The 27,496-nt window shown below is 35.7% G+C and overlaps 1 protein-coding gene across 2 annotated transcripts in view; it reads right to left on the bottom strand.

Moving 5' to 3' along the window:
* The window catches only part of LOC122812287 (basement membrane-specific heparan sulfate proteoglycan core protein-like), a 422,530-nt gene that overhangs the window by 116,949 nt on the left and 278,085 nt on the right, over positions 1 to 27,496 (bottom strand). For both annotated transcript variants that reach the window (XM_044084688.1, XM_044084689.1), the window contains one exon: positions 139 to 477. In XM_044084688.1, the coding sequence (XP_043940623.1) occupies positions 139 to 477 (339 nt within the window). The remainder of the gene's footprint in view (positions 1 to 138; positions 478 to 27,496) is intronic.

Raw genomic sequence — 27,496 nt, 5'->3', positions numbered from 1 at the left:
ACTAATAATTTTGCTCTTGATTATAAAGAGATGATTAATCTTATTTTATAAACATATTGTTTCATATAAAAAATTTCTATCCAGTGTTGCTTATACATTTCCAAAGTATTTTTACATTTTTATATTATTTTTACTTACGGCTCACATAAAGTCGGGTTCCAGATCCTGTTGCAGCCACAGTTACTTTGTCTGATTTAAACTTCACACAGTAATACACTCCTGCATCTTCCAAGGTAATATTTGTAAAAGTGATGGAATAGTCAGTGTTGCTTGTTGGGTCATTCACTGCTTTCCTGCTTGCTCGGGCATCTGATTTATCATTTGAGAGCTCTGAGTACAGAAGCTTCTGCAAATTGTTACCCTTGTACCAGCGAACAGGTCCTCGAATTTCCTGTGACAAAGCACACTGCATTATGACACTGTGTCCTTCTACACCAGTAACAGCTGGGGGCTGGTATATCACCAGTTCATAACCACCTGGAAAAATATATTAAAGATTAAAATCATCTGGAGTATAAATGCAATGTACATGAGAAACACATATATTACACATTCCATAGGATGCTTCCAAGAATCACAGTCATACACTTCAGTAATATTCCAGTATTAAGTGATATGGAGACTTAAAGCATTTTCAAAATGAAACAATAACTGTAGTCATCAAAATGTTAATTGACTCAGGATGTTGTGCAGGAAGTGTTCATTCTGAGCAGGTAAACATAGTAGGTTACCGCAAGTTACAAACAAGCTATAATTTGCATGAGTTTGAGTATCACAGTGTCCTCCATTTAACCATGACAGGTTAAGGAATCTGAATAACCTTAGTGGTTCCATGTAGACCTCAACATAACTACTGGGATTTATAGAAGTTTTATGGCCACCAGTGGTTAGAATTAAAATAAAATTAAATAAAGCAACTGCTGATATTTGTATCCATTTGTCTGCCTATTCAGTCATATTGTGATTGGGATCTTTTGTTCACTATTTCTATTGTAAGAGGTGGCATGATGTGGCTAGCACCCAGGCAGCCAGGAGGGATTTTTCACTTTCTTTCCCTAACCTTACACCAAGTATCATATTCACAGATGTAAAGGCTTGTTATAACTTTGCATGCATACTCTTCTATACATACATGATGATGGCTGCCATGCGTATGCATTTTGGTAGAGCCATGTGCTTGTCATCAGTCCATACTCCATATGCCACACCACCTGCCTCTCCAGTAGGAGGTGGTATTACAGACAGCTTGGCCATCTCCCTCACACATGAAGGAAAAGCAGTTACTAGTCATGCAAGTTTTCATTTACCTTCCTTAGTCCATGTTTAATAGACTTTAACATTACCTCTGGTTGTTACATCATTCTAAAATTTCTACATTTCACATATGATGTGAGCAGTTAAACCAAATGACTGTACGGGTAGACCTATTATATAGGTGATAACTAACCTTACCTGTACTGTACACTTATCAGAAGAAAGACTTGTCTAAATGCCAGACTTGAAACTGAATTTTCTAGTACGTCTGTGTTTAGTTCAATAGAATGGTCCAGATCAGGCTGGTTTAGTTCATGAAAAGTTAAAGTTCTGAAGAACAAACAAGGGCATTCATTACTATACTGAATCTCAGTCAACACCTACCAAGCCCACCTGTGGCAGTATTTGCTGGCTTTGAAAAAAACTTTGACTCCATTAGCTGTGATTGTCCATGGTAAGTAATTGTCTGAGTCGTCATTCCTATGAGTTTCAAAGCCATCATCGATACTGAGATCGTATCCCCCTTCCAATATAATGAGGATTTAGCAGTGCTGTCCCCTCTCCCTTTCTTTGTTTTGCCAGCAAAAGACGCAGCTGCAAAATAAGTCATTAACCATCAAGGCAGGTTGGGTTAGATATGTAGAACTATGTTGGCTAAGACTATGGTATTAACTAATGACTCACTTCTGCTCTCTGACAACCCACTAGAAGACATTCTAGATTAACATTGGTGTTATAGAAGTTTACCTTAGTGTCTGGTTTACTTGTTAACTCAAATAAAATGGATCTCTTCACAGTGTATCTCAGCACCTGACAGTTAAAAAAATTACCACCTGACAATTAAAGAATTAAAGTGTACCTTTACTGCCACAGTTGGGCTTGGGAAACATTGACCAAGCTTCAGTAAAGTAATGAATGTCTTTGTTTGTTCTTCAGAACTTTGAACTTTCAGAACTAAACCTACCTTTAGTCTTTGGTTGGTGCAAGGATTGAGTAGATATTTAAGGCTTAAACTGCAGCCAGGTAGACCTATTATATAGGTGATACCTAACCTTACCATATGCCCTTTATTGGAAAGATTAGTAGTATGAGCTTACATTTACAGGAAATTGCACGTGGCCCTCTTTGGTTGCATTACAGTTTTTAAAACAAGCTTACCTCTGGTCTGTAGTATGTTTTCATACACATTCAATCCCTACAAATTTCCTCTGGCTCAGGAAAATAATTAAAATAGTCTTTAATTAATTGGGGTTCTGAGATTCATTCGTTTAACATCAGATCTTTCGTTCACCAGATAATGAAAGTTAAATACATAATCCTGTTGCTACAGGCTGTTCATGAGGCGGAGATCGCCTGGGTACTCTTGTAGTATGAGAAGACATTGCTTGATGTGGTAAAACTCTACCATAAACTGCACTGGTCATAAAAGAACATACGTGAGTTCATCAGTGGTTATACCTGGCTAATATTCTGGTTCAGGGGATATAAGTGAGACAGGCAGGGGTTCAAATAGAGTCAGGTGTGTTTCTTTCAGTTGCAATGGTAGCTCAACAAGAAATGTATGTAAACTGAAAAGTAAATATCTGTGTGTCTGTGGGTTCAATACTTACATCTGGGTTCATAGTCTGGCAGTTGGTGTAAAGGGGTAAGGCTCTGAGCTTTAGTTCCTGTAAAGCAAGATTTATTTTCCTTAGCCCTCATTTGCATATGTGTGATGTTAAACAAGTCACTTAACCAAACAGTGCTTTGGAGTATCTGGGGATTTGGGCTAGGCTCCTCAGTGGTTCCTTGGACTAGAAGACTAGTAACTATTTATGAACTTACAAACTGTTTAAAGAAAATGTTTTGGATTAAGAACATCTTAGGTCCGATCTGTCTAGTATGGAACAATCTGTGTCTTAAGATAGACTACAAAAGAGTTATATTATAGTCTTGGGGACAGAATGGTATGTGCTCTACTGAACATGTTACTGAACTCACAGTACTCTGACTTTGCTCATTGCAACTGTCTTCAGCTATAAACACTTCCTGTGGTCCTCTACAATCAAAATCTTTTTGCTTCTATTAGTGGTTGCTTGTAAAGGCTATTTTCATAAATGTTACCTTTCAGCCTCACGGTTTTTACTCCTGGCATCTGTTCTACTATACAAACATATCCATCCCTCATTTATCCTACATCTTCATATCTTGTTATTGTCATTTCACTAGGTCCCCTTTTCTTTGATCTCCACTGTTTTTTTGTGTTGTATTATATATGTGCTAACTCATTTTTTTACAATACACTATTTCTATGTTATACACAGATCTCTCGTATGTTATGTCTATTTTACTTTCCATTATAAATTTTGATAACTTGTCACCTAAAAGAAACTTATTTAAATATGTTATATAATTCTGTCACTCTCTCTCATTCTGATTAGTACTTCCAAGTGCTTCAACACTGTTATGTAATTCATTTAGTACTTCCAAGTGCTTTGATACTGTAATGTAGTTCTGACACTCTCTCTCATTCTTAGTACTTCTAAGTTTTCTGATACTCTTAATGTAATTCTGTCACTCTCTCATTCTGATTAGTGCTTCTAAGTTTTTTGATACTGTTATGTAATTCTGTCACTCTCTCTCGTTCTGATTAGTACTTCCCAGTGCTTTGAAACTATTTGCTGTTTAACTAATTGTAAATGATTTTCTCAAGAATCTGTTGCCACATTTTATCAGTCTATATTTTCCTAGTGAACCAATTGCTTTTAAACAACCATGTAACAATTAAGCTACATGTTTTCAACTTTTGTCCTTTTACTTTTCAGCTTTCCATATATATATATATATATATATATATATATATATATATATATATATATATCTGTTCTGTATTTGAAATGAAGAAAATATTATGCACAGCAGTATGGCTCAACTTGTTCCTCTCAGCCACATACACTGCCACTAATTTTTTTAATTGCCTGTGGTCTAACTCTTGTCTAAAAAAGGTCATTGGACCAGTTTACTCACCTGATTGTAAGTGCATTGAACAAGTTAATGGGAGTCAACTGTATGCCTTGTGAGATGATACCAGGTTCCAGGTAAACTCAAGATATGAAAATGAATTATGGCATTACACAAGAAAACTCAGTATTAAAAAAAAATTAGCGTGGAAGCAAGTTTGGAATTTTATAGCTTCTGAGTCATATGTGGGCAACATGCATAAAATAATCAGAGATCCAAGCAAACTGCTGGGTTAGTACACCAGATTTTTTAATTTAATTTATTGATTTGTTAACTATGAAAGTGACCTGGTCCTTCCCAGATCATTTTTTAGCCATAATGTTGGGAGGGTGGCCTAATGGTTAAGGTGTTTGCCTTACAAGCACAAAGTGCAGAGTTTGAGTCTCACAAGGGATAATTGGCTAGGCTCAGAAGGGCAGCTAGCCTATGTGGACTGCAAATTGTAGGCAGCCAATCTGCTTGTTTTTTGAGAAGCGGGAGAAAAATGGAGTGCTCATAGAAAACCCATAATGATGGGGGTTTGCACCTGTAGCATAAGCCTTGTTAAGAATAATATATATATATATATATATATATATATATATATATATATATATATATATTTGGACAAGCACAGATTTCAAGGTATTATATTACCTGGCTATGCAGTTGTCCATGATGTTTAAAGTATTTTTTAAACAAAATGCTGTAAATCTAAATGCAAAGTCACCTCTCAATAACAGGAGGATGGCGTAATGGTTAAGGTGTTTACCTTACAGACGCAAAGTCCAGGGTTTGATTCTCACATGGGGTAATTGGCTAGGCTTGAAATTGCTCATAAAAGCAGTTAGCCTAGTTCTAACCTATGACCATTTTGTTGGGAGGGTGGCCTAATGGTTAAGGTGTTTGCCTTACAAATACAAGGTGCAGGGTTTGAGTCTCACAAGGGATAATTGGCTAGGCTTACAATGGCTTGCAAGGGCAGTTAGCTTAGTACTATGAACATTCAGAACAACATTCAGAACATATGAGATGGAGTAAAGGGATAGTGCCTTCAGTCAGCCTGCATAAGACATGTGCTTTACACTTTGCATGAGACAGGAGGAGGAGGATAATATGCAATTTGCTATAAAGAGACTGACCTCCAAATTATTTAATCAGAAATCTGATGTGGACATAATTCCAATATTATAATGCATTTATCCATCAGGGCTGGATCAGTGAATGCCATGTAGGTCAGGCATAAGTCACCATCTGTGCAGCTAAATTACACCAATATCTTTAATTAGGAAACAAATAAATTACTACTGGCTCACACAGGTGAAACATTTATAAAGAGTTTAAGAATTATGTAGGGAAATGAAAGGTCATATCACCATAAATAACACGAAAGACAGTTCGTTAAGATAAAGCAAGACTTTTTATTAAGCTGTCAAGATTTTCACTAAACAGATATTACATTCCATTATCGTGCCTCTCACATAACTTCTTATATTGAAATTTTGTACTTAGATGTCATGCTAATGTCCCCTATTTGCTGTTATCTATATTTACCACAACCACTACTTCAAGCAGCTCTATCTAGATATACTGGGGGGGCTGAATTATTAGATATGTATAACCTCTTTTTATTTATGCATTTTTCTTCTCCTTCTTTACTTCCTTCGTAAAATGGCATCATTACACCAGGAAAGAAGCTTACTCTTTCACTAAATCTGCTTGTGACAAAAGCAGGAACATCTTACAAGTAAAGAGATGTGAAGAGAAAGAAAATGCAATGTAAGTTATAATTTGAATTCAAGCACATTTTCTATTGATTAGGCTACCTCATACATGGAACCAAAAAAAAAAAAAAAAAATGAACACCACTCAACACAATTGATCCAAGTACCAAAGCAAACCAAAAATATAACCCATTTTCTCAAAAAAAGTAATACTGCGCCACCTCTAAACATCATAAAAGACAGAGAACAATGAGTCAAAATCCAAAATGATGGAATGATGGGGGGGCAAGAATATCAAAGAAACCATTAAAAAAACAAAACAAGAATAAGTAAGGGGGATATAAAAAAAACAAAGGAACCACAAGACCCGTTGCTTAACTGTTTGCAGTGTAATTAAAAATATCCAGTAGTTCAATTATGTATTATTTATTATTATATTATTTTGTTCTTATTTTAAAGACTAAGATTTTTCATAAATATCAAGACTAAGAATCTTGTTATCAAAATCTGTGTCTATCATTAACTATCTGCCAGCTTCTAAATACAATTTTAATGATTAATTTTATATATGTATATATATGTGTGTGTGTGTGTGTGTGTGTGTGTGTGTGTGTGTGTGTGTGTGTGTGCATGTGTGTGTGTGTAAAATTAAAACTAATAATAAGGAAGACTCCAAAACTTACCTACATATTGTATTTATTTATTTTAGTAAGTTAAAGGAATTTCTTTCTCGAGAAGATGAAATCCATAAATAGGAATGTAAATAAACCTGACAAACCTTAAAGTATTATATTCAGTATGTAAACGAAATTTTCATTTATTTTTAATTCTTACATTCATTTTCCAGGAATTTATTTCAGTTTGCCTTTTCAGAGATATACTGCAATCCATCTTTTAAGTACCAGAAATGATGTCATTATTATTCACAAAGTCTGAAGTCTCTTCTATGGTACAAAAGATTTTTGTACCTTCGGGAAGGTGCCCTTTAATTCTTGCTGGGAGTAGGAGATTACATTTGATGCCTTTCTTCTTTAATTTTTTTAATAAGAGGTAAACTTGTATTGCTCAGGCTGTGGATTGTATTTCATTACTGATACTAAGTGGAAATTCCTTAAGATTCCAAGAGCAGGATAAGTTATTTCCTATACTTATTTCACTGAACTGCACTTCTGAAACACTTATAATTGTGTTATACAGATGATCTACTACATTTTGCACTGTTATAAAGCTTTTTTTACTGTTTCACTGCATTTATGTACTGTTTTATACTGTTTTAACTGTATTTTTCATTGCTAGATACTGTTTCATTACTCTAATTGCATGTTTACTGAACTACTTAACTGTAAACTGCTTTTTCATACTGAGAGTTGTATTTTCTGTTTGTGAGTGCTCTATCTGAGCTTTTCTGTGCATTTTTGATTTTTGAGGTTTCTGTGTTCTACAGCTAGGAATTGTAATAGTGTGCATTAATATAATTGTCTGCTTACAGCTAAACACATTCTCTAGAGTCTGCTTGCTCCTTGATCTGTTTAAAACTTTCATTTAGTGGCTGCAGCTAGGAACTGTAATAGTGTGCATTACTATAATTGCATTTTTATTTAATTACTAAATTGTAAACTGCTTTTTCATACTGAGACTTGTATTTTCTCTTTGTGGGTGTTTTTTCTATGCTTTTAAAGTGAGAAGTGAGGTTTCTGTGTTCTGCTCAGGTGGCATAATCTTGATAGAGGCCTGTTGTCTAGGCTGGTAGTTTTGTTTGAGTTTCCTGTGTTTCTGGCAGCCATTTTCTGCTGATTGTCTTCATTATTATTGAGAGTAACAAGGCCTCCTGACCTTCTGTAGTACGTGTGATTGGGTAATAGCAGGTGCTGAGTAGTAATTTGATCTTCTAACTCTTCCATTCTTACTGGTATATAAACCTTGTGTCTTGAAAAGGTTGTGTTTGTATTGCTCAGGCTGTGGATTGTATTTCATTACTGAAACTAAGTGGAAATTCCTTAAGATTCCAAGAGCAGGATAAGTTATTTCTTATACTTATTTCACTGAACTGCACTTTTGAAATGCTTATAATTGCTTATAATTGTATACATACCTCACTGGACTACATGAAAAGAGACATGGAGGAGCTCTCCGATCTTTTAGCCCAGGCAGGTATGACCCTAGCCCCAAGTAGCATCCTGCCATCACCCAGAATGATACCACAGTACAAGGACAAAATTATTGACTTTAACAATTGGCTAAGCTTCTGGTATCATTCTAAGGGTATCCAGTATCTGTCTGCCTGGGATGACATGATCGACAGACCATGCTGCTTTGCCAGAGATGGCCTGCACCTGTCACCCTTGGGATTCTGGATACTGGCAAAGGTTCTTGCCACCCCTAAAGTGCCTTTTTTAGGCAAGGTTCAAATAATGAATTCACCACTGTAACAGGTACAAGCAAGCAAAATCTGAAGGTAATGCTACTCAATGCTAGAAATCTAAACCTCAAAATGCACTCACTCGAGGCACTCCTTAAAATGGAGAACACTGACATCTGTGCAGTGACAAGAGACCTGGTTCAAAGCTCCAGAGAGCACCCCTGCATTACCAGGCTACATACCACACCTTTTGGCCACCAAACCTGGACCGAAACACTAAAGGTGGAGGCATGTCCATATTCATTAAGGATATACACACCTCCAAGCTAGTTGCTCAGCATAATGCATCTGAGATTATCCAACTGCAACTAACTCTGGGCAAAACCACAATCCAGATTGTAGCTTGCTACAGACCCCCCACCATGCCCCAAGATTCCCACTCCTCTTTTCTTGATGCACTGGAAAATATTAAGGTACAACCCAACACTCTAATAATGGGTGATTTCAACTACCCTACCATTAACTGGGAAAACTACTCATGTATCAACTCTTTTGCTCAATGTTTTCTGGAAATCATCAATTCCAATGCCTTGCATCAACTTATCCACACACCCACCAAGGGCAGCAATATCCTAGACCTGGTCATCACCAACATGGGTGACCGGTGTTCCACACCAGAGGTCAGCTCCTCGTTGGTTAGATCCGGTCAAAAGCTAATCACCCTAGACATCCACATCCCGCTCCCACCCCCCTATTAGGAAAACAACCATAAAAAAATTCTCCAAAGCCAACTTCACACTTCTTAAGACAGAAGTGACAAATTTCACAACACCCATGCAGATGGACAATAGAGGTACGACTGCTGAATCCTACACAAATGCACTTTATAAGCACTTACACGAGTGCATGAATCGTGCTATCCCTAACAGAACCAAGATGCTATCTTCTAAAAAAAGGAAGCCAATCTGGTGGTCTTCTGCCATAAAAAAACGCTACAACAGAAGAAAGAAACTGTTGCAAAAAAGAGTAAAATCCCACGATTGGAGGAACTCCCTGGTCAGCCTCAGTAAGAAGCTGAGATCCCTCATAAAATCCTCCAAAGCTAGTTATGAAAACAAAATCACCACTGATTCTAAAGACAACCACAAAGCATTCTATAGCTATGCCAAGAATCACAATGGCAACACTCAGATCTGCTCTGAGTAACAGCACAATGACACTAAATATACAGAACCAACTGATATTGCCAACATCCTGGTTCAGTGCTAACTTTATCCCCCTCTCACCCCCTAAAGGGCCCATCTTTATACCAGAAGAATGCAACATTCCTGTAATCATGGCTGCACAGGTAAAAATCTCACTTTCCAAAGCCAAGAACACAGCATCCATGGGACCTGACAACATCCCAGGCTGCCTTCTACATGAACTACAGAATGAAATGGCACCCCACCTAAGTACCATGTTCAATCATAGCCTCACCTCAAGCTTTGTGCCCATTGAATGGTGCACCGTGACAGTTATCCCACTCCACAAAGGGGGGGGGGGCACAATAGACCCCAGGAACTACCGCCCCATTAGCCTGACGAGCCTGGTCTGCAAGGCCATGGAATGCATGATCATGGAACTCGTAAACAAAGACATTGGTAATCTCCAAACTCTGGACCCCACACAGTTCAGGTTTGTAAAAGGCAGATCATGTCTCCTAAACCTGATAGTCTTCTTTGAAGTAATCACCAAAGCCATAGATGAGGGTAAGGTGGTTCACACAGCCTATCTAGATCTTGCCAAGGCATTCTACACCATTTCCCACTCTGGAATTATAGATAAACTCACTAAACTAGGTATAAATCCCTATGTCACAAGATGGGTTGCCAACTGGCTTACTGACAGAACCCACACTGTGAAAGTAGCAGACTCCAAATCAGACTTCAGACCAGTGACAAGTGGAGTACCACAGGGTTCAGTCCTGGGTCCTCTCCTGTTTGGTATCTACTTCTCTGAAGTACAGGCTAACACAGAAGGTCTTTGGCTAACTAAATTCACAGATGACTGCAAACTAGGAGCCATAATCAAAACTCCTAATGATGTGGACATCCTACAAAAGGGCATCACAGAGATAGATGCCTGGTGTCAAAGCCATGGTCTCAAGCTCAATGCCAAAAAGTGCATTGTCATCTCCTTTGGTAAAAACTCTGTACCCATGAACTGCCACACAGGCAGTAGTCTACTTATCACCAAAAATGTGATAAGAGACCTTGGGACACAGGTGGACAGTAGTCTCTCCTTTGATAATCACGTCGCTACAGTGGTCAGGAAGTCCTTTTACATGGCACACCTCATTGTGAAAGGTTTCTCATCCAGAAAAAAAAGAGGTCATTGTTCCCCTCTACTCATCACTCATTAGACCCATTATAGAGTACAATGCCCCTTTTGGTATGTACCTCACAAGACATCTACAACAACTGGAAAGGCTGCAAAAATACCTCACAAAGAGGATTACTGGCGTCAAACAGATGCCTTACGCAGACCGACTCAAAAAACTCCAGCTTGACAGCAGGGGGGCGTGGCTAGGATGTAGACTGGTTGGCAGCATCTTTTCTCAGCTCTGCACTTAAAAGATATTTCTGACAGGAATTTTTAAAAACTAGATATTGTAGACAAACCTATTTTGTTGAATTACTTCTACTAATATCACTAGAAGTCTACAGTGCAAAAAAATTGGCTTTAAACATTATTTTTCCTGTCAAAAACAAGAAGGAAGGTATCTGAATCTACTGAAAATGAGCTTTTCTAAGCATACCACACAGGACCAGACAATGAAAAAGGAGATACAGTCTTTATTAAATGCTATACAAGACTTGTCAGTGAAATTTGACAAAATGAATACCAAACTGGACACTTTTGAGGAGAGATCTACAAAACAAATACAGCAACTACAAGAAATAATGACGCAACAGAAGTCTCAAATAGCTGACATAGAGAGATCCTTAAATGATACTGAGGGCAGACTCTCAGAACAAGATCTTCAGCTACATTTTTATCACAACAAAATGCTTCATTACAAAATAAAATAGAGGATCTAGAGAACAGGTCCAGATGAAATAACCTTCGCATCTATGGGCTACCAGAGAAAACAGAGGGAGATAACATGGTGACTTTCCTTACTACCTGGTTACCAGAAGTTTTAAAATTGCCTGAAGCTCTTTCTTATGGAATTGAAAGAGCCCACAGATCCTTAAGAGCTGCTTCATCAACCATCAAATCAAAAAATCACCCGAGATCAATAATAGTAAAGTTTTTTTCATCACAGGACAAGGAACTTATTTTAAAAACAGCATGGTCAACTTCTCCAGTTAAATACAAAGACAACATAATCAGATTTGATAATGATTATTCTGCTGGAGTTATAACTGCAAGAAAAGAATGTCTCCCTCTGATAAAGGAATTGAAAAAAAGACAACCTAAAGTCCACTTGCTGTTCCCTGCAAGAATAAAAATATTTTTTACTGAAGGTCCTAAAATTTTTGACACTCTGCAAGCAACAGTTTCTTATCTTTCAGCTAATAAAACTTTGGATAATGTGGAAGAAATGGATTTCTCCCAATTTGGGGTTAAGCGTCACTTAGAAAAAAATGAATGGAGCACTGCTGACAAGAAGAAGAAGAAACGATAAAAGACATATGAAAAACACAAACATTATTGTCTTCTATTTGCTCTGTAAGGCAAAAAAGTTCTTTGAAAGCATTCATGCTTTACACATGTGTCAGTCTTTGAAACAATATAAATACAAGATAAGCAGGACATTTTATAACAAAAGGAAACAACCCTAAAGAAAGCAAGGTAACATATCTTTCTCTATTACAGTGTAAATACTTACAGTCATGATTTTTCTAACTCTAAACGATGTTTAGATAGTTCATTTATAAATTACCTGCCTTTTACTGCTAGTATAGAATATGATGTATTTACACTGACATATTAATGTGGTGTGTTTAAATGAGCATGATTCCTTTTTATATTATTTACACTAAGCTGCATGAAATATCTAAACTGATGTATTTAATACACATAATAATATATAAAACTGATAGTAATAACTGTCAAAAGTGCCTTGAAAAGTAATTATCTATTCTTTGATGCTAAAAGTGCCTTTTGACTAACAAACAACTGTTTGGCTTGTATATCTGCCCTTAACATTAAGAAAACTAATAGAAGTTTAATGAGCTGGTGTTCAGTTTAAAAAAAGCCCTAAAAACTTCACTTACTTTGTTTTTGTCTTCCCGCCATTGTCACGAGCTGGGAACTCTTATTTTACCACCCCTGAATGAAGGTTCTTCAGTTAGAATCCATTACAGTGTGTTAAACCTTCTAACAGCACAAAATGAAAGTAAACAGTCATGAGTGATGTCAGCACTAAAACAAGACAGTATGGGTGTGGTGTCAGCTCCTAAGCTACTTAAAGTAACCAGCACACTATTTACGAGATGGCAAAGTGCTTTTACAGTTTTAACAAATATTAAAAGTACACTGAAGTACCTAATGAATTTAGAAGGTATCAACACATACATGACATTTTATTATATTGTAATATTTGTTATTCATTTTGAATTGTACACATAAATAGCATACAAAGCTTAAAAAGAAGTATATCACTTGGAAGAAACTGTATGAATAGTTAACACATACAGACTTTACTATAATCTTTTCTGATAAGACCACCCATGTAAATTACTATAATTTAACTTAATTTTATAAAAATTTAATATATTTATGTCCTTGACTGGAACTATATAACATATTTGTAAACACACTGCAGCTAGTGTACTCAACCTTAAGGATAGTAAGTCAATTAAGGTTCATGAATGTAGCTATGTGTTATTAGGCATTTTAAGGGTAAAAAGGAGTTGCTGTTTAATTATCAAGATACTATGTAAATATTAAATTGTTCAAGTAGCACAATCATTAAGCAGTAATGAGCAAGAAAAAATCTCAGTCTTGCTTATGATATATATATATATATATATATATATATATATATATATATATATATATATATATATATATAGGAAAGAACTGCTGAATTATAAGTATGCTTTTATTAAAGACAAGTTATATTAATATTGAACATCCTCACTGAAAATGAATGGTTGTGTAGAGACACAGTAACTCCCATTATATAACCAAGGCTAAAGAGTTTGTCTTGTATGTCTAAATTGATCAGCCTTGAACCTTAGATTGCAAATAGGCATGCAACATACTTTAACTTATAATACTGAATACATATTATATAACATCACAAACGCTAAAGCCATTGTCAGCTACATCTCATATCAATCAGCATTAAAATATGATTTGAATAGCATAGGCATTTACTAACATATTGCTGTTGGTACCTGATATGCATATAAGTAACAGGTCTAATTTCTGTCTATGAAAGTAAATACCAGGCTGTGTGCATTTGTTAATTATGAAACAAGAGCATGCTATCTATTCTTTTTAATATCCTATAGGTATGTACTTGTTAGAGACACACACATGCTGCAAAGCTGCTAGTTATTGCATATTCATTAGTATATTTCTGACTGCAGTGTTATAAATATATGGTGTGGACCACTTGAGTTAAGAATATGTCTCTATATTGGGCATGTTCTCTGTTTGAACGTTGTATATTATCTATAATATGATACGGAGTACCCTCACTAAATTCAAAGAAGCCACAACAGAAACAAATATTTATTAAAAATGGAGAATAGAAGGATGAAGAGAAAAATGAAGGAAAATGGTTGATGGTCATATAAGGTTATCTTTTCCTGCGTATGTAGAAGAGTTGACAGTAATAAGTACCAAACAATTGTGTTATAGCATATTTAAAGCCTACTTTGCTTCTCATATTTTCCAACCTTACAGTTATAACGCTGCAGATAAATCCTGTAATATCATAAGGAGTATGAGTTGCTATTTGACATATGACATATGTGGTACACTAGCGATGAAATATGCCAGTGGCACTAAAAAATATATAGGAATTGCTAAGAAATATAGTCTTAAACTATATAATACCAATGCCAAAAACAAATTAGTAGCATTCATACCACTAAAATATGACTTTTTGAATTAAAAGAAAACTATAAGATTACTGATAAATGACAATACAAATGTAACGTTATATTCATTGTTACGGATACTTTCTGATTTAATCAACTTGTGGCATGGTTAACTGATGCATATAATGCTTAACATTTTTTTTTTTTTTTATGTATGTATGCATATATGTGTGTATGTATGTATGTATGTATATATATATATATATATATATATATATATATATATATATATATATATATATGTGTGTGTGTGTGTGTGTGTGTATGTATGTATATATATATATATATATATATATATGTATGTATATATATATATATATATATATATATATATATATATATATATATATAGGTAGACCATTACAATAAATTTGATACCTATGAATGCCACTCACACTATAAGGGAGATAGATAGCAAGCATATTATTTTTAAGATGCATAACCATTATTGCTACACAAAAGATATATTAAAATAAAAGATTTTCCTTTACAATTTAAACAAAACCAAATAGTTAAGTATTAAATCTATGTATAGTTGTGTTGCCTTAGTGTTTTATAAAATATAAAAATAGATAAAGACTGTATTTAAGTAATCTGTAAAGACAGATACATGTATACTTAAAAGATATATAAGATACTTTTCATTATAAAACTACCATATGGTGGGGCCGGGGAGGATGCTGAAATGCAGACTTAGAGATCACTTGAATGATTAGATCATTCAAGGATGAGATGTTTTTTCTCATGGAGGGGTTTGGTGGTTGTTTATCTTATATTGTTCTCAGTTATGATCTTGTAATTTACCTTTATTGGGTGTCTATAATCTATTGTAATACTGTTGGAAGAAGAAAGAACAAGTCATTCTCTTCATGTACACACATCTACACATTGTTACGAGTATATGAATATGGATAAAAGCAAAGCTAATATAAATCCAATTGCAAAATGTATATCTCTTAATGTAAATGGTTTAAATAATAGCTGCAAGGGAAGTCTTTATAGATATTTAAAGCTATGTGAAGCACAACTAGTATTTTTACAGGAAACATACCTTACACAGGAAGACATAAATAAAATAAACAATAAAAATTATACAATACTAGTAAGTTCCACCTATAATCAGAAGCGAAGGGGAGTAGCAATTTTGTGGAAAAACACTACTTTAATGCCTAAAATCATAAACACGTTCCATGACAACTCAGGAATGTTTTGTCTAGTGACAATATCTATCAATGAAATGATATATACATTAGTGAATATTTATTGGATACCAGGACTAGGTGTTAGAGTGGCCAAACAACACTTAGAAGACATTGTACAATATATCAAAGGCAATTTAATCATATCTGGAGATTTCAATTGCATTATAAAAGAAACTGACACAAATACTAAAACTACACGTAAGAGATCACCTTTAACAAAGTTGTTATCTGAGTTTGCTGAAACTTTTAATATAGTTGACATAAATGAGTATGCTATCCCAGATTCACTATTCTTTACACATTTTTCTCATAGACATAATACATACTCTAGAATAGATATAGTGTACATAAAGGATTTAACCTCTAAATTAAATAAAGTCAAGACAATTTCATGTCCATTTTCGGACCATAACACCATAACGTTTGAGATAGACATGTTTCAAGAGAAGGATATCAGTAACAAGAATACCATCTTACATAATAAATCTCAAAGATTTTAAGGAATTTTGTATTAAGGAGACACAAACATTCCTAGATATCAATCTTACAAACGATGTATCTGAAATATATATATGGGATGCATTGAAAGCATACCTATATGGAAGAGCGGTGGGATGGTATAAAAATAAACAAAAACAGTGGAATAAGGAATTAATGGAATTACAGTCAAAAGTAGATAATTTAAAGCTTGATATTCAAAATGGAAACACCAACTTAATAAAAGAACTAGAAGATACTAATAAAAAATACTCAGAGACGCTACACCACAAAACAATGATCAACTTACAAAAAATTAAACTATGTTACTATTCAATGAACCCTAAAAACCAACGAAGAATAGCAAATAGGACTAAAAAGATTATTAAAACAAATCAAATCAAGGAAATACATAATATAGAAACCAAAAAGAAAATATCTGATTTAGAAGAAATACTAGAAGCTTTTAGGCTATTTTTTCATAAACTTAATAAACAAAATGAGAAAACAGAAACACATTCAGCATTGAAAGCTTTTCTCAAAAACAATGTTAAAGTTAGGTTATTAGAGGAGCAGGTACAACTAATAGATAAACAAATAACAATGACAGAACTTAAAGCTGAAGTAAATAAGCTAAAATTAAACAAAGCTCCAGGTATAGATAATATCACCCCATAAATGTTTAAATTACTATCAAATGAGGCTTTGCTGTTGTTATTGAATGTCTTTACATCAGTTAAAAATGGTAAAGACATTCCTCCTTCTTGGAAGTACACATTAATATCACCAATTCTGAAACAAAATAAAGATCCCAGTGAATGTTCATCATACAGACCCATTTCACTTCTTAATATAGATTATAAAATTTTTATGGCAATACATGCTGCTCGAATAAAACAATTACTACCACTTTTGATAGAGGAGGATCAAACAGGTTTTATAAAAGATAGGAACACTTATGACAACATTAAAATAATTATTTCCTTAATTGATTATATAAATGTCCCAAAAAACAAAATGAATGTTATTAGCTTAGACATAAATAGCGCATTTGATTCAGTGAACTGGGATTATCTGTGGTTAGTTTTAGAAGAATATGGCTTCTCAAACAACTTCACTTTGTTAATAAAATCATTATATGAAAAATCATTGGCTTATATAAAACTGGGATGTTGTCTGTCTAAATCTATTAAAATAACTAACGGCACAAAACAAGGCTGTCCTCTTTCTCCGTTATTGTTTGTGCTAGTCATTGAACCCTTAGCAAATAATATATGTATGGATAAAAATATTGAAGGAATACAACTACACAACAGCCTAGAGCTTAAAATTCAACTTTTTGCTGATGATATTTTAATTACCTTAAACAATAATAATAGCAGTTTAAAAGCATTATGGGACTCAATTCAAAACTTTCAAAACTTTTCAAGTCTTAAATTTAATGAGAACAAAACAAATGTATTGCTTATAAATACTAATAAAAAAGATCTAAATAAAAATATATATCTCTACCGATAATATAATTAAATACTTGGGAATTATAATAACTAACAACCTAAATACTACAATTGAAACAAATTATAAAGAGACCTTAAATAATATTAATAATCTAATACAAAGATGGAATACATTCTTCTTTTCAATGGAAGAAAGGCTTTATATAATTAAAATGATCATATTTCCAAAAATTCTTTATGTCATACAAGCTTGTTCTTTGCCACCAACTAAATCGCACCTAAAACAATTAAATGATTTAATGGTAAGATTCCTATGGTATCCAAAAAAACCAAGGATAGCTATGAAGTATCATCTAGATGATTGGGATATAGCTGGCATAGGTTTACCAGACATAGAAATATATTTGCATTCATCCATTATTAAAACAAAATCATTATGGCTAAATACAAAATATGCATCAAAATGGAAGCTAGTTCATGAGAGAATCTGGTTAAAATCAGGATTTGTAGTAGCAAATAAGTATACAGATTTCATACCAAACAATTTTCTATGGCTGATGAAGGAATATATGATGATACATAAGAATAAAAATATAAGTTCCAAATATTACTTATACATTAAAAATTTCCAAAATCTTATTAATAGCAATCCTGATATTAAAGCATGGTCATTTCTTTTATATCCAGTAGCGTACACACAAGGTAATATAATAACATTTAATATGGAAGTAGTCAACATGCTTAAAGAAAGGGATTAATATATTGGCATCAATTGCTAAACTCTGGAAAACCTCTGACAATAGACCAGATTAAACAGAAATTAAATATGGAAGATAGTTCGTGGTTACATGTACAAGAATTAAGACAGTATATATTAAGCAAACAGGAAACAATGCAACCATCAATAAGACAAAATGTTCCTAACCTTATAGAACATATAATATTACTAACGAATCAACCCATTACTGGAAAGGGATACTTATCATCTATTTATAAAACAAACAAAAAAATAAAAATGCATAATAATGACAAAATATGGAATTATTATAGATCAGTTAATGGACGTGCCAAATGACAGAGATAAAAAACTAATTATTCTCTCTCCAAAGCAGATATCACTTTCATTACATTGCAGACTTTTTACATAGCAATTCATACACAGATCTTATGTAACCCCTCATAAAATGGAACTTATGTTTAAGAAAAATATTGGCTGCTGGAGATGTGATTTATCAATAAAAGCAGACTGGCAACATATGTTCTACGAATGTCATTTGATTAAACCATATTGGGATAAAATAAATTATTTTCTGCAAATGGTATTCAATGATAAATTCCAGATTTCCAAATCTATTATTTTGTTTAATGCACCTGTACCTGACTGTGTGCCAAGAACAAAATATGTAATCTTATGGACTCTCCTAGCTATTGCAAGGAAGAAAATTACATCAAACTGGAAATCCACAGCTTCTCCAACTTTTAAGCAATTCATGAATATGGTGTCAGCAGTATCACAATTGGAAATTAACACTATTAAAGGAAGAACTGAAAGAACTACATCATTATACGTAGCATGGCAAAAAGTAACTGAAATACTGGAGAATAATGACTGCAGCAGATTATAATCAGGAAACAATTGTATAGAAAGTCAATTATATGTCAACAACAGACACCCTTGTAAATACTTTATTTTGGTTTTAATGTTTGATATCTGTTTAGAGGTTTTAGCCTACCTTTTTAAATAATTTGTAAATATGTCATTGTCATAAATAACCTGCATTCATGTTTTCTTGTTTTTGGAAATGAATAAAAATATTTAAAAAAAAAAAAAAAAAAAAACTCCAGCTTTACTCCGTCACATATCACCTACTCAGAGGCGATCTCTGCCTAACATACAAAGCTATGTCAAACCCAGAGCTGTTGAACATGCTCCACTTAAAGAAATTCCAATCCCTTTGAGCTAGGGACCTAAACCTTGTCACCACAATAAACAGAACATGCTGGAGGGATAGATTCCTGTCCCAGAGACTTCTCATACTCTAGAACAGACTACCTATCTATGTCAAACAGAGCTCCTCATTAGCACTCTTCAAGAAAAATCTTGATGATTGGATGGGTAATAGGAAATTCACCCCGTGGATCACTTCTGTGGTTCTGCTTAACAGGGGCACAGGAAAATAATTTTCTTGGATGGTGAAAGCCAGTGTACCTTTTTGGCTAGGCTTGTACAGGCCCTAGGGCCAATAGCCTAGTACCTACTTATGAACCTATGAACCTATAAAAAAGCTTTCCTATTGCTCATAACATTTGTGGAACAGTCATTGTCAAAATGCATAATATTTTCTCAAATTTTAATAGGAGGACTGGTGCAAGCTACTTTTAATATCTGATCTTTTTGCATTCATGACATAAATTTCTCTCTTATGGAAAAAGGAGGATCTTTATCTCATTTTGTCTGTAATATAAAGGTTCTGTGAATCCTCTGTTCTAAAAGATACTGTCTCAGGTAAGTTTAAGGATTTGTATAGCTACATATGTAGTTAAAAGTATTCATGTCTTCACCTTCATATTTCACGAATATTCCATAAATTTTCACGTTGTTTCTTCTAAGTCGATTTTCCATGTCATTCACTTTTTCAGTAAGCCACTTATTTTGTTTTAAAAGAAACTCAGTCTGTATTTCATTTTCAGCTATTCTTCCTTCATGATCATTCAAGGCTTCTTCTATACTTGGTATTTCTGCAGTCTGATGCTTTATAAGGCTACTTAGGCCGTCAGTCTTATTATTGCTTTTTTCTTTAAAAGTGTCTATTTTCATATCCAGTTTATCTCTTTTAGAATGTATATATTTTAGTAGCGAAAAATGCTTTTTCTAGGATCATATAAAAGTATGAATTTACTTGGTCGCAGCTAAATCGTTTACAAAAGAGCTTGTCTTGGAGGAGAAGTGCTTCTACATAAAAGCAACAGGTACAATACAATAGGGTGATCATTATTTCTTTCAGCTGGTCACAATCAGACGATCGGAAAATGGCTATCTTTGGGGCAGGCTATGGGTGAAGACATTGTATTTCCTTAATAACTGGCATAGATTGTTAGAGAACTGGCAGTGTATGTGAGTTAGAGACACAAGCAAAAGCAAATTGCTCTTTTCATAATTCCTTTTAGATCATCATAACCAATCATCAGAGGTGCACATTGCTGAAATGGTGCTATCTCTGGGGATTATGAGGCAATTTGTTTTCAAAGTTAAGATACATAACTTTTACTTGATCATAGCTAAACCGCTGTTGTTATTACTTATCATTGGCAGTGCATGTGCCTGAGATCACTTATAAACTGACTTTGTTCCTTTGCTGGTCCACACTATAGGAGTGAGAGTGCTAGATCCTCCAAGTCCTCTGAAATAACTGTCTGCTGCATGAATCCCCCACATGAATTTTACTTATTATATGTTCGGTTACGTTTGGAAATGTTACAAGGATATGAATGTGGCTGAGGATGAGTTGCATTAAGTAATATATTTTAATTTTGTTGTCATTCTAGAATTTCTTTGGTCCCTACTGTCTGCCAACCATCAGCTTTCTCTGATCTATGTGGCCTTTTTGTTCATTGCTTAGTGAGGTCTGTCTTTATTCAGTTCATTCAAGAGGGTGAGAGACATTCATAAGTCTGTCATCCAGGCATCCATCACAGATTTTCATTGGCTATGACATACCCATATTTCCCCACCCTACTCATAGTCATACACCAAGGGAAGTTATGCAACGGACTTCCTGGTTTAACTGTATATACCTGCGCATGTGACCCAATCAAATTCTTAACCCTTTTACAGACAGCATGCCATGTGACCCTGGATTCTACCTGCATCTGTGGGAGTGTGCTCAGACAATCCCTGTACCCAAGTTCCTCCTCCACAATCGGTAAGTTGACAAAAGCCATTTATTTCTACCACCTTTTTCCGCTCTTCCTGTACCTGAGCATCTAACAGAACTTGAACAATCTGGATTACAGCCAGGGCTCCATAACTCTGCTCGATAACGCAAGTCTTGGATTACATTAGAAGCAAGCCTGTGACTTCTGTTAAAGCCTGGGACTGCATTCAATTATATTATGCATTGTATGTTATAATCAACTTTGAAAACACCTTATTGTTATATTTGCCTTTTGAATTATACTTTATTTAGGTAATATTTTTACTTTTATTTCAAGATTATATTATTATTTTTCCTTCTTGTGCTCCCAGGCAGCACCTGAAAATGTTCTATATGGATCAGTGTACTGTCCTGCTGATCAATTGAAAATATATACATATATAAATAAATATATTTATTGACTAGTCATTATAGCCTAATTAAAAGTTCTACATATTCATCCAGAAAAGGAAACCATTTTGTCACCGGAAGCATACCATGATGAAAACTCCCTGTGCTGACAATAGAAATATGAGGAGGTCAAATTCAACGCGTAGCTGCATTTAAATCCCCATGGCCAGAATGGCATACCAGGTGCAAACTGTACTTGAGTGGCCAAGTATAATTTTTTGAACATTTTACTAAGAACTCTTATAGGGGAACCGATACAGGTTCATTTATGCATACCACTTAAATGCAAAGTTTTACATTTACTTGACAAGAATTGACTGGTAGCTAGTTTAAGGCTATGAGCTGTTAATGATTTTCTTTTTTTGTGGTACAGGGTTCGATTCCCTCAGCTTTATTTGCCTATTATATAACTTTGAGCAAGTCACTTAACAAAAATTGGACTAGTCTAGTCTTAGAACACTTCTCATTTGCATTTACTTCTTCAGGTCAAAGCTAATGTTAAGGGTTTATGGTTGACCAAGCTTGCAGATGACTGAAAGGTTGGTGCCGTAATAAACTCTCCAGAAGACACCATGCATGATCCTACAAGAGGACCAAATAGCATGTGTCCAAACAATGGTTTAAAACTATATGCCAAGAAGATATGCATGTACAGTGGACAAGACTCCCTTTGTAGCTATAACATTGAGAATACACCCCTGAAAATTGAACCCATGCTTAGGGATCAAGGAATTTATGTTGACAATGAACTGTCCTTTGATTACTACATATCCACTGTCATAAGGAAGTAGTTTTATACTGCACAACTTTTATCTAAAGATATTGCATACAGATCCAGGGATGTAATCATTCCACAGTACTCCCCATTCATTAGGCCAGTCATTGAGTATGTATGTACCTGTCCAAACACTTGTCACAACTAGAATGACATCAATACAGTTCCACAAAAAAGTTGCATAAGTCATAAAAGCTGTGTCAGTTGTCTTTAAGCCATATTCCTCTTCTCAGTATCCTTAAGGCTACCGTGAGGTGATGTGTGTCTCTCATATAGAAATTCAAAAGATCGTTTTTTCTCAGACTTATTACATATTCGCAAGTCTAACAGTATTATAAACACCTGCTTAAGGGATCTTAATCTCTTCTGTAAAATAAATATAACATGTTAGGAGAGACAGGTATGTATCTCAGAGAGTACTGCTTTTCTGGAACCATCTTCTACTCTACATAAAGCAAAGTACCTCTATTAATCTATTTAGATGTAATTTGTACAAATAGATGGGTAACCAGAAATTTACCCCCAGTTTAGCACTACTGTTTGGCCCATGTCTGAGTTATTCACATGAAAATAATAAAGACTAAAACTGCCATGGGAATGTAAGGCTAGACTTCTTAAGACACTGACGGAACAATAGCATAGTAATTACCTATGAACCTATGAAAGAGAACATAGAATTTATTTGCATTTGAAAGAGAATAAATCAATTAGTTCTTAACCTTTTGGGTCTTTTAAATTGTTTTATTCTTTGACTGACAATTTAAATATTTATTTATTTTTTTATGGCAAGTTTTACTATTTGTTTATACTGGGCTAAAGAACCTGTGGATTTAAGGTTTAAATAGTCTTTGGGCAGGATTCACGATGCCTCCGTGTAAGAGATACATGGCTTACACGGAGGCTGCAGTTAAACGGTGTGATGTCAGCATGTCATGCATATGCATGAGGGCATGCTGAATCACACCGAAGGCTAACACGGTCCATGGAAGACAGTAGGGGGTGTGTCCGTAGGCTGAGCCCTGCAAGCGGACACGCCCCCAGAAGAGTAAAATTGCCCAAAGTAAACACCCACGACAGAGGCCATGGAAATGTGAATGAACACAACACAACACATGCCCCCACAGACTATGAACATAAAATATATAAATGAACATCTTATATATATTTTTTTAAACGTAAAGATGTTTGCCCGTGAGTGCGCTCGTTTGCGCGGGAGTGCCCGTAGCTTAGCCACAGTTAGCAGTCAGTGGAAAAGGATATAAGAACTAAATATGCAAAGTAAGGCAAGAAGCAATAGCGTAGTGGTAGAAACATTGGCTGAAAAGCAGGCATTCATGGTTCAAACCCCCACAACACCAACTTTTATTTTTAGTAAAATAAGCACGAAACAAGTCCCTGACAAACATGTACACATATAAAATCATAGTTCATGTAAAATGTAATGAAATAGTCCATTTATTTTGAAGAAATGTGAGATAAAATAATAAAAAATGCCAGATGTGCCTATAGCTGAGCTACAGTTTAACAAGGTGAGTGCATCTGCCAGTAGGTGAGCAGTGGTTTAACAGGTGCAAAATGAGTGCCCAAAGGTGAGCAGTGGTTCAACATGTGCAAAATGAGTGCTCTTAGGTGAGCAGTGGTTTAACACACTGAAACTGTGTGCCCCTAGCTGAGCTGAGCGTAATATGCGTGCTGATAGCCAAATGAGGCGTAAACCAGCGCACCCTGTTTGCGTGGAGCTGCGCACCGTGCCAACAAGCTAACCGACGGGCAACGTTGAGCAAGCCGTATCAAAACTGCCTTTACACAGACACACCCCTCAGCCTGTCTAGACAGTCATAAAAAATAAAAAGCAGTAGCCAGGTTCGAACCCAGGATACTATGCACCATAGTCAAGGTTCAGCCATGACAGCAGTACCTATAAATGCAGTAATAGCAAATATATAGGAATGGATACAAAGTGGAGCATGACAAAGCAGGTTTTGTGAAGTTGATACAATTCCAAAATGGCCAATCACAGATATGTGCGGGAAAAATGGCATATATAAGCCCCATAGGCAGGAATACACAGCATAAACGATTGTAGAACTGACTTGCAGCCAGAATGACAGGAGTAGGTGAGGGTAGTTGCTTTCGAGCACAGAGGTGGGGCGTTGAGGAGTCCAGATACATGGTCTGGCTCCTAGTCCACAATCATGAGGCCCAACTCATGCAGGGCCAGGTCCTGTGGGGAGCATATAGGGCTGAGGCGTGCGACCGGTTGGCTCATGATCTCACCAGTGCCACAGGGATTCCAAGGACTGGTGAGCAGGTTCGTCACCACCATGTGGACCTGAAGAGACGCAAGCAGGACCAATTGAACCTTTGGATCCAGGAGGCCCGGCAAATGCCCAACGCCCCACTACTGAGTAAGTTACAAGTAATTATGTATGTAAGAAATTAAACTAGATGATATTATGGAGATGTGTATTCCAATATTACTTCATTTATATTACAGCTGCAGGTATCCGTTCTGCGAACCGCAGAGCCTGTGGCAATAGGCTGGTGCGGTTGCACCACCAGGCAGGTCAGTAATCCTCTCCCAGTAACTGTAAAGAAATATAAAAGTATGACAGTTAGCAAAAGAGTGCAGTGTAGTCACTAAGCAATAGAATGTGCAAGTAACAAGTGCAAGAGTGTTTGCAAGTATTGCTTGATTACAAAAGTGTGTTGCAGTCTGTAATCCAAACAGAAAAATGAAAATGTCTGAAATAAAGTCTGAAATAAAGATGCCCCACCTGTAATATAAAAGTACACAACCAGCAGCAGGCTGAAAAGTACAGCTGCAGAAGATGAGCAAATCACATGTGTGAAATATACCCCTGTTGAAATACTGAAACATGACAGAGGTGAGACTGCTGGAAAGGATTGTAATAACTACAGGTAAAACATGTCAATAAAGCCTAGAAGTAAGTACCATCCTGAATAGTAAAATGAAAACAAGTGAGAGAGTGTGAGAAAGTGTTATGAATCCACCAATAAAGTAGTAATAACCCCTGAATAAAGTATACTGCAGTCAGTACAGAATGAAATGCATGTGAGAAGCAAAACCAAACAGCGAAATCTGTTCAAAGTGTTGCTGCAGCTGGAATGTGTATCCTAAAATCTGGATATGTTGCTCTCAGTCTGCAATATGCAGATAGTATGATTGTCTGACATACCAAACATCCACAGTTGTCTATAGATATATAAAGCAAATGTAGCAGGATGATGTAGCTGAACAAAGCCAGATATGAATGTGTATGAAGAACAATAAAATGTATATTGATGTAGCAGTAACAGTCCTATCACCAAATTGAAGTAGTTATCATATAGGAAACTGTAGTTAGAACAGTAGTGTGTATATATGTGCAGCTATTAGAAATGTACAGCATATGTATTGGTATTCGAAGGTGTTAATATTATTTTCTTCACCCCACCCTATAACCACATATAACCCATTCCACGTGAAAATGGTATGTGCAACCACAATTAACACCCCTGGACATTTGTCCTGTTGGGTCATAAATATTTACATGTCCATTGATGCATCTGCCCTGTTCATACATCCAAACCTGATGGCCTGTTGCCATCAATCAACCCTGCATGTTGTTGGACTGTGTATTGCTGTTCAAATTATGCATGTGTTATGCTCGCTGTTCAATGGTGTGAATATCTGGGTGTTTGGTTAATGGGAATTCTAATGCATGCTGTTACAACTAATTGTGAATGGTATTATATGTTACTAACCCAAACTGTCATGACATAATGCAAAACATAGGACGACAGGGAAGGCGGGTTCCAGCGAACCCACCTCTCCCACCTCAGCTGGCGAGTGCACCTGGCACTAGTGCCCAGTCTGGACCCTCCTCCGGTGGCCCTGTGCCACCTGCGGGTGGAAGCGCTGCATGGGATGGGGCCCGTCCCCCCTCTGCATGTGTGGCCGGAGGAGAACCACCACACACCCTCCGTAGCGTCTGGACTGTGGTGCGTAGGGAGATCCGGGACTCTGTTCTTGGGCCCCTACGCCAGCTTGAGGTACAGGTGGCACAACTTATGGGCATGCCTGTTGCCTGGCCTACACAGCCCCCAGCACAGCCCCGTCCTGGGCAGTGAAGGAACAGTGGCAACTGCCCATGGGTGGGGATATCAGTTCCACTGTTGCCATCTGTGGGCTCATGGGCTCTGGATATCCAAAAGCACAAAACGAGCCAGCACAAAGGTTGTAGCAAGCAATAAAAAGAATTTTATTGTGGCATAAGTAAAAATAAATAGCAAAAACTGCAAACCGGTTTCGGCCAGCTCAATGGCCTTCTTCAGTACAGAAAGAAAGAATTCAGGATAGTATATGCTAATGATCCTTAAATAGTATGAAATTTAAAGAGGTATGCAACCATAAAAAGAATATCACTATTGTTATACAACAAAATTCCAAAAACGGAAAAGCAATCTAAAAAATAATAAACTGGTCACATAGATAAGGAACAATTATGCTCAGTCAAACCAATGAGTACTATGCCCAATGTAGGAATATATTTTATAATGGTAAAAGTTAATTTATCCATATTCATTTAACCCAGGTTTGAACAGAGCACCTAGTTTAGTAATCCATAAGGCTTCCATGGTATTGAGTTTATCATGCCAGCCAGCCTTGGTAAACCTAGGCAGCTGAATCCTATCAATGATAGTGAATTTAAACAGAGCAGTTGGGTGAATCAAAGTATGCTTGTATAATGCATTAGTAAGCTTCTTAGTTCTGATGGCACTCAAGTGCTCACTTATACGGAATCTCAATGGACGTGAAGTCTGACCAACATAAAAT

Source organism: Protopterus annectens, chromosome 9.part0 (assembly GCF_019279795.1).
Source record: "Protopterus annectens isolate FY-2018-M chromosome 9.part0, PAN1.0, whole genome shotgun sequence".
Classification (NCBI taxonomy): domain Eukaryota; kingdom Metazoa; phylum Chordata; order Ceratodontiformes; family Protopteridae; genus Protopterus; species Protopterus annectens.
Note: the sequence above shows the minus strand (reverse complement) of the source record. Positions and strands in the feature narration are given on the sequence as shown.